The following is a 17,980-nucleotide window of genomic DNA, read 5'->3' on the forward strand; positions in this document are numbered from 1 at the left end:
GGAAACAAAAAGTAAAAATTAATCTTACATTTATCCAACTGTTATTTTAACGAGTTTTTGAAAAAATTAGAATGAATACTTCAATAATTAATGAACTAAGCTTCTGAAGGACTCAGGAATGCACCTAACTGCACGCACGCAGCTGGCCGATGTTGGCATGCATCGGATTCGCACTGTGCATGCGCTGATAGTTACTGCTGGGAAACGCAGAACAAATTTGGACGCAAAACAAGATTTCAGTGGGTGTTCCTGGGAAATAACAGTTGGTGACTAGCCGTACGCAGACATATTGCGCTGGCACAGGACGCCATGTTCAGACAGAGAAATTGCACCTGACATAGGGTTGGTGTAAGCTTTGATGTTGCGACCGTTGCCGCATCTAAAGGCGCACCGCGATGTGTTAGTGGCGTTGCCTGTGGGTGCCTCAATAGGAACAGAATCAGTCTCACCATTAACATAAAGACACAAACTCAGCTGCGTAATCAGGCCCTTAGGGGTAAATTTACTAATGTGAGAGTGAGAGTTTTAGAAGTGTTCAAAAAGTGATGCTGCCCATAGCAACCAATCAGATTCTAGCTATTATCTTTCAGAAGGTGCTAGTTAAATGGTAAGTAGAATCTGATTGGTTGCTACAGGCAACATCACTTTTTAAACTCACTTCTAAAAACTCTCACTTCAGTAAATTTACCCCTAAATGTCTGCACTCCTTACCAAGCTGCAAATGTTATATTTGTGTATGAATACCTATCAATTCATGTCTAATTATTTCGCAGATCCTTTCTGTCCCAACTCATGCATCAGCTTCATAGCATTGTGTCATTTAGGATCATTAGTTAGTGAGACAGCGCATGAAAGATTGCCCCGGCCTGTCTATACATTACCTCTCTGCCGCCTAATTACATTTAGAGGTATTAGGTCGGGCAGCGAACTACTCATTTTTCAGTATTGCTTTACATCATATTTGATAAGAATTCAATTCCACTACCAGCTCCGTATTAATAGCCAAAACATAGGTTTTACTGTCAATGGCCACCCATAATAATTAACATGTCTTGTGAATATGATTTGTAATGATTTGAGTGTAACATATTAATCAGCTAAAGACGAGTGAAATCACTTCCAGCTCTCATCCTAACCCAATGTTCCATGTTCCTTCTCTCCCCTCTGTGTTGTCACCCTTGTCTGCCTGTCACTCCCCTGTAGACTGAAAAACTCTCACGAGCAGGACCCTCTTCCCTTATTTGCTTTTGTTTCCCTCACTTATACCTCCCACTGCCAACAACAGCACCAAACCTTTTGGGTCTGCTGCCCAGGGCCATAGAGAGCCCAGCCGGGCCCAGGTAAAAAAGGGGGCGTGGCCTAATTATGGGAGGTGTGGCCACACCTCCTTGACAAAAAAAAATTAATAATCGCTTTCGCGCTGGGGAGGGCGGTGCTGTAACACCCCCAGCCCGGCGCTAAGCGGGGGGGGCATGATCAGTGTGATCACTCCCCCCCACAGTCATAGGAGACTGCTCCGACTGCTGCAGCAGCGCGAACAGTCTCGCACTCCCCTCCCTCACTGCAGCTCTAGCAAGCATGGGCCCAGGTACACTGTACCCGCTCCCCCCCTCTCGGCGCCCATGCTGCTGCCCTGCTGCTGGGCACTATGACAGTTGATACAGCAGTGTTTATAAACCTTGTCCATAATCTGCAGTGTTTTGTGACGCATACCTCCCAACATGACCCTCTCCAGGAGGGACACAATGCTCTGGTCCTGGACTTCCCTGGTAATTTATGATTGGTGGCTGCTCCAGAGGTGGGGCTGCAGCACAGTCCAAAATTCAAATAGGGGAGTCACACCAACTGCCAGTGAGTCCCAGCCAGTGATGTTTAGCAGGGTGTGCAATGACAGTTGGTGTGACTCCCCTATTTGAATTTTGAACCGCACTGCAGCCCCACTTCTTACCAGGGAAGTCCAGGACCAGAGCATTATGTCCCTCCTGGAGCGGGTCATGCTGTCACCCTTTCTGTATTTAACAAACAGCGGTGATCTAAGAATACTGCTGTATCTTACTGCATCGCCCTCACCATCTAAAGATAGCGAGAGCGATGCGTTCCCCATTGCCGGCAATGGGGACCCGGCAGCAGCCTTACCGGCTTCAGCTAAACCTTCCAGGCACTGCCGGGTCCTCTCTGGATTAATCAGTCATGCAGAAGCGCAGACTGACAGTCACGCCTGTGCATGACAGAGTAGCCCATCGCTGGGAGCTATAGCCTGCCAGCAGGTGAGCATGGGACCTAGATGTCGCTGGGCCTCACTAGAGGGGTAAGTAATCATGAATACCAGTGGCATGTTCCTTTGTATCAATGCCATACATAAAGAAATATGCAGCTGGTATTTAGGTAAGAGTCAGCCCCTTAGGTGTATATTGACTAAAGTGGAGATGTTGCCTGTAGCAACCAATCAGATTCTACATAACATTTATCTAGCACCATCTAGAAGATAATAGTTAGACTCTGATTGGTTGCTAATAGGCAAAACACAAAAACCATACCCCTTAGTGTTATCTTATATTTTTATAGTTGTATTCATTGCATGTTTAGTCCAGTTACTGTACATACTACATACCTGTGCTATACATAGAAATCCATGTGTGCAACTCGTTTTTATAAGGCACAGTATTAAACTCTGTACATTGCATCTGCCGGAAGGACGGCTGGTCCCTAGGACACGGGTTTATCTTACACATTCTGTAACGTTTCCTTTCTCCAGTACAATATTTTCCTCCAAATTTCGGCCTGAAGGAAAAAAAAAGACAGAAACCACCCCCCCCATGGTTATATTACATGAAATAGCATCATAATTACCCGTCTGGAAGGTTACTGATAGCAGTGCTTGCAAATCCCTACGTGTTCTTGATGCAACTTGTAATTAAATATTTAGGAAGATTACTGGTAAGAATTTACATGATGAGTAGTGATCAAGGGGAAGATGTGCGCTTGTCATGTACCATTAGTCACAGTTTGTAAACCTGTATTACAGTATTTCCAGGTGATTGTTAATTACATTATTACTAACTCATACAATTTTCATTTCTATTTAACTTCGTATCAATAGCAGACTTCTAAGGCACATTACAGTATATGCGTTTAAAAACTGACAGGAGCTGATTGGTTGGTACTTTATCTTTCTAAATTTGATCTCTCTCCCAGATTTGATAAATCAAGTCCTATGAATGCTGTGATCATGGCACACTCATGCTGCAGCGCCAGCAGCCAGGCATAGTCGCACCACCTAGGTGACATAGGTGGGAGCAGGGCTAGATTAACAATAGGGTGCATGAGACTAATGCTATGTGCCGGGCTGAGGGGCTCACAGCGCCCCCCTCCCCAGCGCAAAGCTGCGCTGCAAAACATTTTTTTCTAAAGAGGGCATGGCCACACCTCCCAGAGTTAGGACACGCCCCATTCTTCCCAGGGTCCCACGCGGCTGTCGGAGCCCCTGCCCAGGACAGCAGTGCTGATACCATACACCTGTAAGAGAATCTGCTATGAGGAGGGGGAAGTCTCCAATATGCTGCAATAGAGTGCCTGCATAGAGACCCTGCAACAGAGGATAGGATGGGGAGCACTGTAGACTACTGTGAGTGCCTCCATGTAATCAGGGGTAGGGGCATTATCTGCTATAGGTATAAAATAAGAATTTTTTGTTTGTTCGTTGGTGAATATCTTAAACAGCTCTCAAGGTAAAGCTGCCAAATCTTACATAGTTATTTAGTATAAAAAAATTAGCTAATAGACCACCTAGTGACAACGAGACAATGCGACAGAGCGACAAATCTTATATAAAAAATTAATTGGTCTGTTTATTGTTTGTTTGACTGTCTGGTTATGCATTCGGACACCCCTGCAAAGATTGGGATAAAACCAATGCGAGGTGGTTCCAGTTGTATCCTGGCCAGGTTTTAGTGGGGTTAGGGTCCCGGTTGGACCTCCCATTGTTGTACGCTGGGCAGAACTTTGACCCAGAGAACCTGTTCTGAGCCTTCCACTGGCTTGATTTGGACAAAAACTTCACAGAGTGGTAACATTCGATCCCAAAAAACATACTAGGGGGTTGAGGTCACGGTCAGACGTGCCTTGGTGCACATTGGGGAGAACTTTGAGCTGGGGACGCTGGGCAGAACTTTGACCGGGAGAGCCTGTTCTGGGCCTTCCACTGGATGGATTTGGATGAAAATGTTTGCAGAGGGGTGGCAACTGGTCTGGGATGCCTAATGGAGTGGTTGGGGTCCTGGCCAGACCTCACGGCGGAGTGCGCTGGGAAGAACATTGACCCAGGAAGCCTGTTCTGGGCCTTCCACTGGATGGATTTGGACGACTTCATGTAGAAAAACTTAATACCATGAAGACTTAAACCCGGGCAACACCCGGTACTTCAGCCAGTAAGCCTGTTCTGAGCCTTCCACTGGCTTGATTTGGACGAAAACTTCACAGAGTGGTAACATTCGATCCCAAAAAACATATTAGGGGGTTGAGGTCACGGTCGGACCTGCCGTTGGTGCACATTGGGGAGAACTTTGAGCCGGGGACGCTGGGCAGAACTTTGACCCGGAGAGCCTGTTCTGGGCCTTCCACTGGATGGATTTGGATGAAAATTTTACAGAGGGGTGGCAACTGGTCTGGGATGCCTAATGGAGTGGTTGGGGTCCTGGCCAGACCTCACGGCGGAGTGTGCTGGGAAGAACATTGACCCAGGGAGCCTGTTCTGGGCCTTCCACTGGATGGATTTGGATGACTTCATGTAGAAAAAGTTAATACCATGAAGACTTAAACCCGGGCAACACCCGGTACTTCAGCCAGTAAGTATTATAAGAGGATCTGTGTTTGTACAGCCCATTGAGAAGTTCTCCCATAGTAGAGGTGGCCATCGATTGTTGATGTTTCACAACCATTGTTGTTCAGGGCCTGAAGGCAGTTTTTTTTTTTTTCCATCGATGACATGCACATGCCCAAACCACCTCTTCCCTTTGCACATGTGCCCATGCCCACTATCAATGATTTTCCACCAATGATAGTAAATTGAAGATTATCGATGACGAACATGCCGATGGACATCCCTATGCCATAATGAGGTGAGATTACAGCAAGATGGCAGCGTGGCTTGTAGAGAGTCCTACTGGAGTCCTGATATCAGCATAGCATTATGTGAGATGATCCCAGCAATGAAAGGGTTAAATGTCTGCAGCAGCTGCCAGCATATACAAAAGGGAAGGCCCACTGGATGCTGAGATGTCAGCTCGGTATGCCAAGGTGAATGCAGTGTGGGGAATGGAGAATGGTATCAGTTTGTGAGGGATGTCCCGCACATTATGGAATATCCAATATGTGTTGAGGCGAGGTAGGAGAGCTTTCTTTCTTCAGGCCACTGTACTGTATGTCTGCTTATGTAGGGAGAGAACTGTCATGCTGTGGGACCTCTGTACCCAGGAACACAGGGTAGAGTCTGTGCTGCCTATTCACTACTGTGACATTATGCTTGGGATGTACTAAACGTAAAAATGTGGTAATACCCCCGAAAATGCAGTTTTTGGGAGTTTTACCGCATACCCCATATGTACTAAGCATCGTAATGCATCATCCAGATGGGTAACGCCATCTCCAGGTGGCGTTACTCAATAGAAGCCTATGGGCTTCTTTTTGGGATGCTCCCCCTGAGAGGGATCCGATCGGATCCCTCCCATCATTGCCCGCGGACTTCTGTGCATGCGCAGAAGGACTTCTGGGTGTTAAACCTGGAAGTGCCTCTCTACGGGGGCATCGCAAAGGACAGCTCTTATCGGGAGAGTTGTCCTTTGCGATATTCTAGTAATCAACCGCGGTATGTATCCGATAATAGGCGGGATGCAATGCTTAGTACATTCCACCTTGTGACTCTGGCTTGTACTGGAAAAGGGACAGGGATGCTATGGGCAGGCACCCTGCAGACTGTGGAACTGTCCTTAGGACACTCCTTGCAATGCTCTATTTACTGAAGCCGGAGCAGATAGCCCCATCATGATGTCATATGTTTAGGGGACAGGGGCGCACACGGCGGCCTAAAGCTCTGTTACGGCGCTGTTAGTGGCATGCCATGTATTCCTCGTTCGCCTGATATTAATCTGCATTCATGAACCAAGTACTTGTCTTGTTCAGTATGCTGGATGTAATCCTTGTATCTGTTTTTATTCCATTCCTAGGGGTGACTGTACATTAACCCGTCTTTTATTCTGTAAGCAATTCTCCAGCTTCTCTAGTTTGTATGCAGCATGGGTTATAGTGCTGTAAATACATTTCTATTGTACTGCAGGACACAGATCAATGTGTTGTACTCACTCTGGGTTGTTACATTTCCTTTCTGCGCTCTGCACCCCAGCACCGCACGTTCTCGTACAGTGTGTCCACGTTGTCCAGGAGCCCCAAGCTCCATTCACAGTCTCTGGCTGCTTGCCTACAGTAACACATGCCCCATTGATGCACCACTGAGGAAGGAAATTGATATTAATATACCAATGAGAAATTAGAGTGTTGCCTGCCATTGCAAGTTTATATATATGTTATTACACACACACACACACAGGTTGAGTCTCCCATATGCAAATATTTCGAAATACGGAATATTCTGAAATACAGAATTTTTTTTAGCAGGACAGAGATAGTGTAAACCTTTGGTTTTTGATGGTTCAATGTACACAAACTTTGTTTAAAGGTACAAAATTATTAAAAATAAAGTATAAAATTACCTTCAGGCTGTGTGTATAGGGTGTATATGAAACATAAATGAATTTCATGTATGTACACAAACTTTGTTTGAGCCACCAAATTTTGGAAAGTATTGTATACAATTACCTGCAGACTGTGGGCCTGATTCAGAGCCGGACGCAATTAGCGCTCGCTCGTCCAGAAAATAGGGGTGGCTATTCAAATGAACCGTTCGCTCTTTGCGGTCTGTTCACGCCTCTAGGTCTGAACGAGCGAACAAAACTTGCAGTCGTTTTTTTGGAAACTAGGCCCCCTGGCCGCTCGCATCCTACGTCATGTCCGCTATTTATTAGATTAATCGAGTACATCGACCAGGGTATGAACTGCTCGCTATTCTTGTGGTTGGTTTTTGCTACCACAATCTTGCGAGCAGTTCTGGCTCAAAAATACCCAGTGACGTGGTCAATGACACTGCTGTTTTAATTATGCACACCCTTAAAACGCCCGTTTTGACCTTTAAGCACGCCTGCGTTCGGATCTCCACTCCCCGTTTTCAAGCACCTTCCCCCGTTACCACCCACATACGCCTCTTTCTGTCACTCAAATTATCCGGCATTCGCTATTTTGTGAGCACATGAATTTGGACCGCACTGACTGGTTCGTGCATGCGTATAACGATCTGTACGCATGCGCAGTTGGGCAAACATCGCTCGGAGCGAACGAGCGGCCGCTTACGAGCGGCTCTGAATCAGGCCCTGTGTGTATAAGGTGTATAAAAAAAACATAAATACATCCTGTGTGCATATTGGGGTCCTCTTCCCAATATATTTCATTATGGTATGCAATTATTCCAAAATACGGAATATTCCGATATCCAAAATATTCCTGGTCCCAAGCATTTTGGATATGGGAGACACAACCTGTATATACTGTATATACAGTATATATATATATATATATATATATATATATAAATATATATATATATATATATATAATATATATATATATCATATAAAAATGCAAAATTTATGAAAATAATGTGTAAATTATACAACAGGAATGACAGCACACTTATCACAAGAAGACGTCAATGGATATAAACACAGCCAGTAATCTTGAAGAAAAGCAGTGGTCTGCTGGCCGTTTTGGTGCAGTCCATGCACCTTCTGGTGGGCCAGACCGGCAGCCGTGTTAGGGATCTCGGGAAAAGCTCCTGTTTGGAGCACTTTTCTCAGCATTGGAGCAATATGTAGTTAAGTAGCCAAAGCCGAAACTCGACACAATTTGGCTATTTATTGAAGGCCAATAAGCCCCGAGTAATGCATAGGCCCCTAAATGGTGAATGCAATCAATCATACTCACTGTGGATGGGCCTGGACCATGGCTTAGAGGGGTGGTGGCTTTTATTGGAGGGGGGCAACAGTCCTGCAGCCCCTAGGTAAAACCCATAATGGGCACATATGTGATGCTAATACCATGCATAAACACTAAACTAATATCTGCTGCCTCAATAACGCACCCATACTGTAACTTGCTATTGAAAGTAAATTAGGCCTATATTGGTGAAAACAATATTGTGAGATGATCAAAATTGACTGGAAATGACTATAGATTAATGTTATTGGGGTTAACAATACTGTAGGGACAAAAACAGGCCAAAATTATGTGATTTTAGCTGTTTTTATCATTAAAAAAAAAAAAACAGATCTAAAACCAAAACACGAGAATGAATTAGAACCAAAACCAAAACATGGGGGTCAGCGCACATCTCTAACATTAACAGGTACAGTTGATAACTAAAACTTCTATAGCAAATCACATAATCAAGCCTTAAAAACTGATAGCAAATATTTGTATGAGAATGAAACAATGTTCGGAGTTAGTTTTCAGTTGTTAGAAATCCAATAAATGTCATCTCCAACACAAAGTCCAGATATGTTTCTTTTTCTTATAGCTTCTAGGGCACATATAGTGAAAACTGCCCAGCTGCCCGGATATTAACAGATTATGTTGATAAGTAACAGTTTAATAGCAAGTAACTCTATTGAGGTTTTAAATCACATCCTACCTGCACTTCACCAATGCCATCTATCTATCTATCTATCTATCTATCTATCTATCTATCTATCTATCTATCTATCTATCTATCTATCTATCTATCTATCTATCATTATTTTCATATACCGTATATACTCGAGTATAAGCCGAGTTTTTCAGCACAAAAAATGTGCTGAAAAAGTACCCCCTCGGCTTATACTCGAGTCAAGTGTAGCGCTGACCGGACGGAGTTCGGTCTGCGCTACACACTGCCAAACACACAGCCGGAGCCGGCAACTGCGTGTTTGGTGTAATCAGCAGCCGCTGAGAGTCTGTCAGACTCTCAGCGGCTGCTGCTGCTCCCACTGCGGGAACCATCTTCCGGCTCCCGCAGTGGGTGATGGGAGACACGTCGTCATGACGACGTCTCTCCCATGCTAAGCGGTCAGAGGAGCGGACAGCGGCGGGACCAGGAGCGGAAGTTTCAGGTAAGTGATTTTTTTTTTTATTCTTGTCACGTCTCTCTCTACTAAGGGGGGGGACACTACAGGGGGCACTACCAGGGGGCGATTACTACAGGGGGCACTACCAGGGGGCGATTACTACAGGGGGCATTATCAGGGGGCGATTACTACAGGGGCCACTAAAAGGGGGGATTACCACTGGGGGAACTACCAGGGGGGGATTACTACAGGGGGCACTACCAGGGGGGGATTACTACAGGGGGGGATTACTACAGGGGGCACTAAAAGGGGGGATTACCACTGGGGGAACTACCAGGGGGGATTACTACAGGGGGCACTACCAGGGGGGATTACTACAGGGGGGTATTACCACTGGGGGAACTACCAGGGGGGGATTACTACAGGGGGCACTACCAGGGGGGGATTACTACAGGGGGGTATTACCACTTGGGGAACTACCAGTGGGGGATTACTACAGGGGGCACTAAAAGGGGGGATTACCACTGGGGGTACTACCAGGAGGGATTACTACTGGGGGCACAACCAGGGGGAATTACTACTGGGGGCACTACCAGCTGCTGCCATTTCCCACACTAGGCTTATACACGAGTCAATAAGTTTTCCCAGTTTTTTGTGGTAAAAGTAGGTACCTCAGCTTATATTCGGGTCGGCTTATACTCGAGTATATACGGTATGACATTTACAGTAGGTTAAAATAAGCATACCTTATATTGTGAGATGTCATATCAGCATGTACAGTTGACAGAACTCACAGTTCTCTACAAAATAGTGACCTTGGCTTGCTACCAAAGCTGAGTGACATCACAAAGGCTGTTTATGATGTAATAAGTTACATGGTCAGTATACAAAGGTGAACAACTACAGTACTTCTGGCCTTCATATTACCATTTCTATATATTTATTTATAATTTATTTATAATCTATCTACCATTTAGGTTAAAATAAGCTTACATTACACAGTCAGTAGGCATATTAACAGATGACATTGATAACAAACAGTTCTATAGCAAGTCACATGATCAGCCTATTGAGGTTATACTTCACATCCTACTGTACCTGCATTTCACTATATCTTACACTACACAGTCATGAGACATATTAACAGACTAGCTGATGTACCCGGTTTCACCCAGGTAGACCTTAGATATTTACTGTATCCATTTCTATCTCACCATTCCAGCAATAGATTAATCTTTCACCTCTATAGTAATGCATCGCTGTTAAAGTAAGACATTACCCTCCCTCACCTGTGTAGAAATACAATACCTCCCTCACACCTGTAGTAACACATTACCCTCACTCATCCCTGTAGTAACTTATTCCCCTCCCTCACCTCTGGAGTAATACATGCCCCTCCCTCACCTCTGGAGTAACAAATTCACCAGCTCACAAATATAGTAACGCATTCCCCTCCCTCACCTCTGTAATAACACATTCTCTTCCCTTACCCCGTAGAAACCCATTTGATTCTCCTTCCTCACCTGTACAGCCATGGCCAAAAGTTTTGAGAATGACACAAGTATTGGTTTTCACAAAGTTTGCTGCTTCAGTGGTTTTAGACCTTTTTGTCAGATGTTACTATGGTATACTGAAGTAAAATTACAAGCATTTCATAAGTGTTAAATGCTTTTATTGACAATTACATTAAGTTTATGCAAAGAGTCAATGGCCCTCATTCAGAGCCGTACGCTCTGAGCAGAGCGCACGCTCTGAATGAGGGCCGTCCTCCATAATTATGGAGCATCCTCCTGGACGCTCGTATAGCTGTGGGTCACCACCCACAGCCTATACGAGCGTGCAGTTTGATGGCCGCGATGGTCTTGACCATCGCGACCATCGCCACTGCGAGCCGGAGCCTGCGGTTGAGTTTTTCAACCGCAAGGCCCGGAGTGATTTTGGCTCTATCAGAGCCAAAATCACTCCCACTGACATCACTAGTGATGTCAGTGGGCCGGCTTCTGACGGTAGGCGTTCCCTTGGGAACGCCCCCGTCTGGGAGGCACGCCCCCGGCACGCCCACCAAAGGGGGCGTGCTGTCAATCAACATCGACAGCACGCCCCCTTTGATCAGACACAACGAGCGAAGGAAAGTCCTTCGCTCGTCGCATCTGGCGCATGCGCACGACGGAGCTCCCGCCGTCGTGCGCATGCACAGTGGACAACATCGACCCACTTGCGAGCGGACAGCCGCTTGCGAGTGGGTCTGAATCAGGCTCAATATTTTCAGTTTTGACCCTTCTTTTTCAAGACCTCTGCAATTCGCCCTGGCATGCTGTCAATCAACTTTTGGGCCACATACTGACTGATGGCCACTCATTCTTGCCTAATCAATGCTTGCAGTTTTTAAGAATTTGTGAGTTTTTGTTTGTCCACCCGCCTCTTGAGGAATGACCACAAGTTCTCAATAGTATTAAGGTCTAAGGGAGTTTCCTGGCCATGGACCCAAAATGTTGATGTTTTGTTCCCCGAGCCACTTAGTTATCACTTGTGCCTTATGGCAAGGTGCTCCATCATGCTGGAAAAGGCATTGTTCGTCACCAAACTGTTCTTGGATGGTTTGGAGAAGTTGCTCCTGGAGGATGTTTTGGTACCATTCTTTATTCATGGCTGTGTTCGTAGGCAAAATTGTGAGTGATCCCACTCCCTTGGCTGAGAAGCAACCTCACACATGAATGGTCTCAGGATGCTTTGCTGGTGGCATTACACAGAACTGATGGTAGCGCTCACCTTTCCTTCTCTGGACAAGCGTTTTTCCAGATGCCCCAAACAATCTGAAAGGGGATTCATCAGAGAAAATAACTTTGAACCCAGTCCTCAGCAGTCCATTCCCTGTACCTTTTGCAGAATATCTGTCTGTCCCTGATGTTTTTCCTGGAGAAATGTGGCTTCTTTACTGCCCTTCTTGACACCAGGCCATCCTCCAAAAGTCTTCATCTCACTGTGCGTGAAGATGCACTAACACCTGCCTGCTGCCATTCCTGAGCAAGCTCTGCACTGGTGGTGCCCCGATCCCGCAGCTAAATCAACTTGAGGAGCCCGGTCCTGTCGCTTGCTGGACATTCTTGGGTGCCCTGAAGCCTTCTTCACAACTATTGAACCTCTCTCCTTGAAATTTTTGATGATCCGATAAATGGTTGATTTAGGTGCAATCGTATTAGCAACAATATCCTTGCCTGTGAAGCCCTTTTTGTGCAAAGCAACGATGACTACACGTGTTTCCTTGCAGGTAACCATGGTCAACAGAGGAAGAACAACGATTTCATGCTCCACCCTCCTTTTAATGCTTCCAGTCTGTTATTCTTCTAACTCAATCAGCATGACAGAGTGATCTCCAGCCTTGTCCTCATCAACACTCTCACCTGTGTTAACAAGAGAATCACTGACATGATGTCAGCTGGTCCTTTTGTAGGAGGGCTAAAATTCAGTGGAAATTTTGTTTTTGGGATTAAGGGCCCGATTCAGACCCGCTTGCTAGTCTGTGTTCGCACGTAGCCTGCCGATGTTTGCAATCTGCACATGCATATAAGACGCAGTGCGCGTGCGCACAAACCAGTCCATGCAATCACGAACGATTACCCCTTGTACATAGACGCCTCGCTAGAATGAGTGACAGGACGAGACGTTTGTGGGTGGTGACAGGGGTTGGTCGATGGAAACGGGGGTGTGGTGGTGCCAAATGCTGGCGTGTCTCTGTGTCTTAATGCGGTTTCAGAGGTGTGCATAATTAAGAAGCAGCGTCATAATACACGTCACACTGAAGCACTCACTGATGCACTCACAGTGCTTGCGGTAGGGTATGGTCAGCCTCAAGCGCTGCGTATGGGTCGATTGTTGAATACACTTCCTGGAGATGATGTGTATTACTAAGGGAAAGTATGCGTCTTAAGACAGGCTGGTGGGCGTCTAAATACACACCGCGATTGCACGCCAAGACATAGTGGGCGTGCTAATGTCTTGCCATGCGATCGTGGGATTTGCATACTTTGGCAGCTGACGGCTGCGTGCAAACGCATCTAGCGAGTGGGTCTGAAACTGGCCCTAAGTTCATTGTCATGGCAAAGAGGAACTTTGCAATTAATTGCAATTCATCTGATCATTCTTCATGACATTCTGGAGTATGTGCAAATCGCCATCATAAAAACTGAAGCAGCAGACTTTGTGAAAATCAATACTTGTGTCATTCTCAAAACCTTTGGCCATGTATCACATTCCCCTCCCTCACCTGTCTAGTAACCCATTCCCCTTCCTCAACTCTACAGTTAAGGTGCGTATCCACTAGCAGACTGTGAAATGATTGAACGATTACGACATTGTAATCGTGCAGTCGTTTCACAGTCTGTGCTGTGCCTACACTGAATGATCAGTCATTCAGTGTAGGCACCCTCCCTCATCCCCGAACATGGCCAATCTGTCGCTATCGGCAGATTGACAAGCATGTTCGGGCGATGATAGATATAAAAAACGACCAGCGGGAGTACGCTTCGCTGGTCGTTCTCGACATTAAATTGCCCGATTTGTGCCCGATTAACAAGCGATTGAACGATAACCATGTCATTATTGTTTAATCGCTCTGTTTAATTGGGTAGTGGATACCCACCTTAACACATTTCCCTCCCTCACCTCTAAAGTAATACAATCCGCTCCATCATGTGTGTAGTAACACAGTAAAGGTTCATACACACTAGACGATATGCTCCCTGAGTGATATCGTCTAGTGTGTCCCCGGCAGGCTGTGCCTAATGTCGTTCGTGACATTGAGCACAGCCGCTGAACGATATCATTAACGATATCGTTCAGCGCCGGGCTCTCTCCCCATTCCCTGACATGCAGCAACCTGACGAGATCGTCAGGTTGGCCTGCATGTCAGCCCGATGAACGATGATGACGAACGACCCGCGGGAACGCGCGTCGTCGTCATCGTTCATCTTTTTGGGCTTAAAAATGGGCGATAAAGTGGATGACTGAACGATAACGATATCGTTATCGTTCAGTCGTCCATTTTATCGCCCAGTGTGTACGCACCTTAACTGTCAGTTGATAACTAACAGTTCTCTACAAAATGGTAACCTTGCTACCAAAGCTCAGTGACATCACAAGGCTGTTTATGATGTAACAAGTCACATGGTCAGTACACTCACGTGAAAAATCCCTTCCTGCAAGCATTTTGCCATTGCTATCTATTTATGATTTATTTATACACTATCTATAATTTATGTTAAAATAAGTTTACATTACAAAGTCAGTAGGCATATTAATAGATACAGTTGATAACTAACAGTTCTATAGCAAGTCACATGATAAGGTTATAAATCACATCCTACCTGTATTTCACCAATTCTAGCTGAAAAATTACTTCTGGCCTTCATTTTGCATTTGCCGACGGGACGACATATCGGGTGCCTGGTACACATTACACGATCTGATGGCCGCCCGCCCGATACGTCTGCACCAGCCGTGTCCTGTTCCATGGGGTTGTCAGTCACATTGTCAGATTGAGCTGCATGTAGGGGCGACCTGACAATGCGACTGACGACCAAACGGGAGCGAGCTTGGTCGTTAGTAGTGCGTACACACTGGTCGATATTAACGATGTGTCGGCCCAATCCGCCGGATCGGACGACATTTCATCTACATATCGGCTAATGTGTACCCAGCTTAACTCCACAGGTCAGCGCTGTCTATATAATTCTGTAAATCCGCCCACCTGAGTATGCACACAGGTCAGTGCCAGCTGCGCACACACTGCCACTGCCTCTGGCAGCGCTATGATACCCCCTGCACTGCTGTAATGTGCGAGGGTCATCTTATGATCAGGCAGGATGGAGGTGATTTATGTGGCAGATAAAGAATGACCCCCAGCCCCCAGTGACCCCACCCCAGTCACACAGCCATAGATGATAAGAATATGTTTTTCGAGTTTTCTCACAAAATTATTCATATTTTCTATTTTTATGCATTTTGGGAGACAGTGAGGCTGACAGTCAGAGCCCTAACTAGACTTTTTGGTGCCCTGGGCCAGAAAGAGCATTGGCGCCCCCCTCATTTTTCAAAGGGACATGATGCACCCAAAAAAGGGCCATGGCCTCACGGGGAAGGGCCAGGGATGAGATAGGGGAGGCCAGGAGATGCTGGGGATGAAGTAAGAGGAAACTACAAGTGAGAATGATAATAAACAGAAATTTGAAAGGCCCAAACAGCGCCCCCTGACCTGTGGTGCCCTGTGCGATGGCACCGGCCGCACTACTCTAGCTACGGCCCTGCTGACAGTGTAGGTCCCCCCCCCCTTCTCATGACTCTGGTCACACCCACACATCATTGGCCACACCCACACAGCCCTGGTCATACCACCACCCCTTATCAGTATAGGTCCTGGAACATTGTCAGCCCCAGGCCCGTGTGACCCTTCCTCCTGCCCTGGTGCCTAGTCTGTATTTAGCACGGAAGGCACGCAATGCTTTGGGTACTCTCGCAGAAGCCATAATTGTGGGCCACAAATCCATGCACATATCTGTAAAAACTGATTGCAAATAGGCAAAGATGTCACTAACCATCCTCTGCACTTTACTTCACTAGCAAATGACCTTTGTATTTTTATTACTTAATTACTTAGATTGAGTGGCTTAGCTGACAAACATGTACAGTACAGATAGTTAAGGAAATAACGTAAATATAGCTCAGACTGTGCATTAATGTCTCAGATAATGTATGAAGAGAAAAACACCTTACAGACTTGATATTTGCACTGCATGCTATATCTCACCACTCAGTGCAATTATGATAGCTGTAATCAGGTGTTTCCGGTAACAATGAGTTATTATTATTTTCCACCAATGGTTATCACTGACACATACGCCATCATTGATTTTAATTTTCTGTTTAGTGCTAGTAAGCCCACTGTAGAACATTAACTATTGGCAGGACCTATAGCTGTTGATATAGTTTGCAGCGGTGTGTGTTGGAGCTCAGTCCACATGTTACATCGCTTAAGCAGATCTTTGGTTTATTAACCAGGTAGAACAACAAGGTGTGAGACAACGCAGGGTTAATGCAGCACAATTCAGATACTTGCGGTATGATACAGATAATGCAGCCAAGAGTGGGTTAACAGAGGTAGCGTGCTGTGTCTGGGCTTTGCCCAGGGTGATATGCATGCAGAAGTGGCAGTTTCACAAGTGGTGGTGTCACAGTGGTAAGTGGTGGCACCACCACATCTCTGGTAGACAAGCACGTCCTAGTCAGAATGGGTATGAAGTCCCTTAACCCCCCCCCCCCCACCCACCGCGGCTGACGCTAAGGGCACCCCGAACAGACGTTCGATTAAGATAGGCATCGAAATATCAATGCCTATCTTAAGTCCCTTGTCGGGATTTCGATGTCAGTATTGAGACGGCGGCATCGCGGCCGGTGGTCTCACAACTATATTCTGTCCTAGTCCTATGGAGGAAGATGATGCCGCACATGTGCAGAAGGCTCATTGGGTCGGAGGTGGCACATACGCAGTGAGCACGCCTCTGTTACGGTGGGAACGGACCGAAGATCGAGGAAGTAGCACAAGCGTCTCCTCCAACATTAATATAGATGGAAGTCAGTGTATTCTTAACTAAATCTGTCCCATTCATTTGCTGACAGGATATTTTTGAGTATTTGCTTTGGATGATACTGTGGGGGTCATTCAGACCCGGTCGTTAGCGCCGATGCGCTCGGACCGGGTCGATGGCCCCCCACAGAGCATGCGCACGACGCATATATATATTACGAGTGTGCACCGGCCACTTTTCGTGTTTTGTGTTTTGGTTTTGGATCTGGATCTTTCTTCGTGTTTTGGATCTGGATTGGTTTTGCCAAAACCACCCTTCTGTGTTTTGGGTTCTGGGTTTTGTGTTTTGGATCTGTATTTTTTTTTAAAAAAAGCATAAAAACAGCTAAAATCACCGAATTTGTGTGTTTTTCTGCTCCTATGCTATTATTAACCTCAATAACCTTAATTTCCACTCATTTCCAGTCTATTCTGAACACCTCACAATAGTGTTTTTATGTCCAAAAGGTTGCACCGAGGTAGCTGGATGACTATGCTAAGCGACACGAGTGGGCGGCACAAACACGTGGTCCATCTAGGAGTGACACTGCAGTGGCAGACAGGATGGCAGTTTGAAAAACTAGGCCCCAAACAGTACATAATGCAAAGAAAAAAAAGAGGTGCAAGATGGAATTGTCCTTGGGTCCTCCTACCCACCCTATGTTGTATAAACAGGACATGCACACTTTAACAAACCAATCATTTCAGCGCCAGGGTCTGCCACACGACTGTGGCTGAAATGATTGGTTCGTTTGGGCCCCCACAAAACAAGCTTGCAATTAATCTGTCCCTGCACAAACTGGCTCTACGGAGGCAAGATGTCGTCCTCATCCTCCTCATCCACCAATTCCTCACCCTCTTCAGTGTTGTGTACATCCTCATCCTCACAGAGTATTAATTCGTCCCCGCTGGAATCCACCACCACAGGTCCCTCTGTACGTTCTGGAGGCTGGTCTCCCTGGAAGAGTTGATAATTAATTTTTATGAACATCATCTTCTCCACATTTTGTGGAAGCAACCTCCTACGCCTTTCGCTGACAAGGTTCCCGGCTGCACTAAACATTCTTTCGGAGTACACACTGGAGGGGGGGCAACTCGGGTCAAATAGAGACAGTTTGTACAGGGGCCTCCAAATTGCCTCTTTTCCTGCCAGTAC

At 46.0% G+C, this 17,980-nt stretch overlaps 1 protein-coding gene across 1 annotated transcript in view; it reads right to left on the reverse strand.

Annotated features, from left to right (window-relative positions):
- The window catches only part of ADAMTS12 (ADAM metallopeptidase with thrombospondin type 1 motif 12), a 727,141-nt gene that overhangs the window by 259,101 nt on the left and 450,060 nt on the right, over nucleotides 1-17,980 (reverse strand). Inside the window, exons 11-12 of the mRNA XM_088466956.1 lie at nucleotides 6,358-6,503; nucleotides 2,612-2,781 (exon numbers count right to left, since the gene is read on the reverse strand). Coding sequence (XP_088323082.1) covers nucleotides 2,612-2,781; nucleotides 6,358-6,503 — 316 coding nt within the window. The remainder of the gene's footprint in view (nucleotides 1-2,611; nucleotides 2,782-6,357; nucleotides 6,504-17,980) is intronic.

Source organism: Taudactylus pleione, unplaced genomic scaffold (genome assembly GCF_031769625.1).
Source record: "Taudactylus pleione unplaced genomic scaffold, aTauple2 ptg000068l, whole genome shotgun sequence".
In the NCBI taxonomy this organism is placed as follows: Eukaryota; Metazoa; Chordata; class Amphibia; order Anura; family Myobatrachidae; genus Taudactylus; species Taudactylus pleione.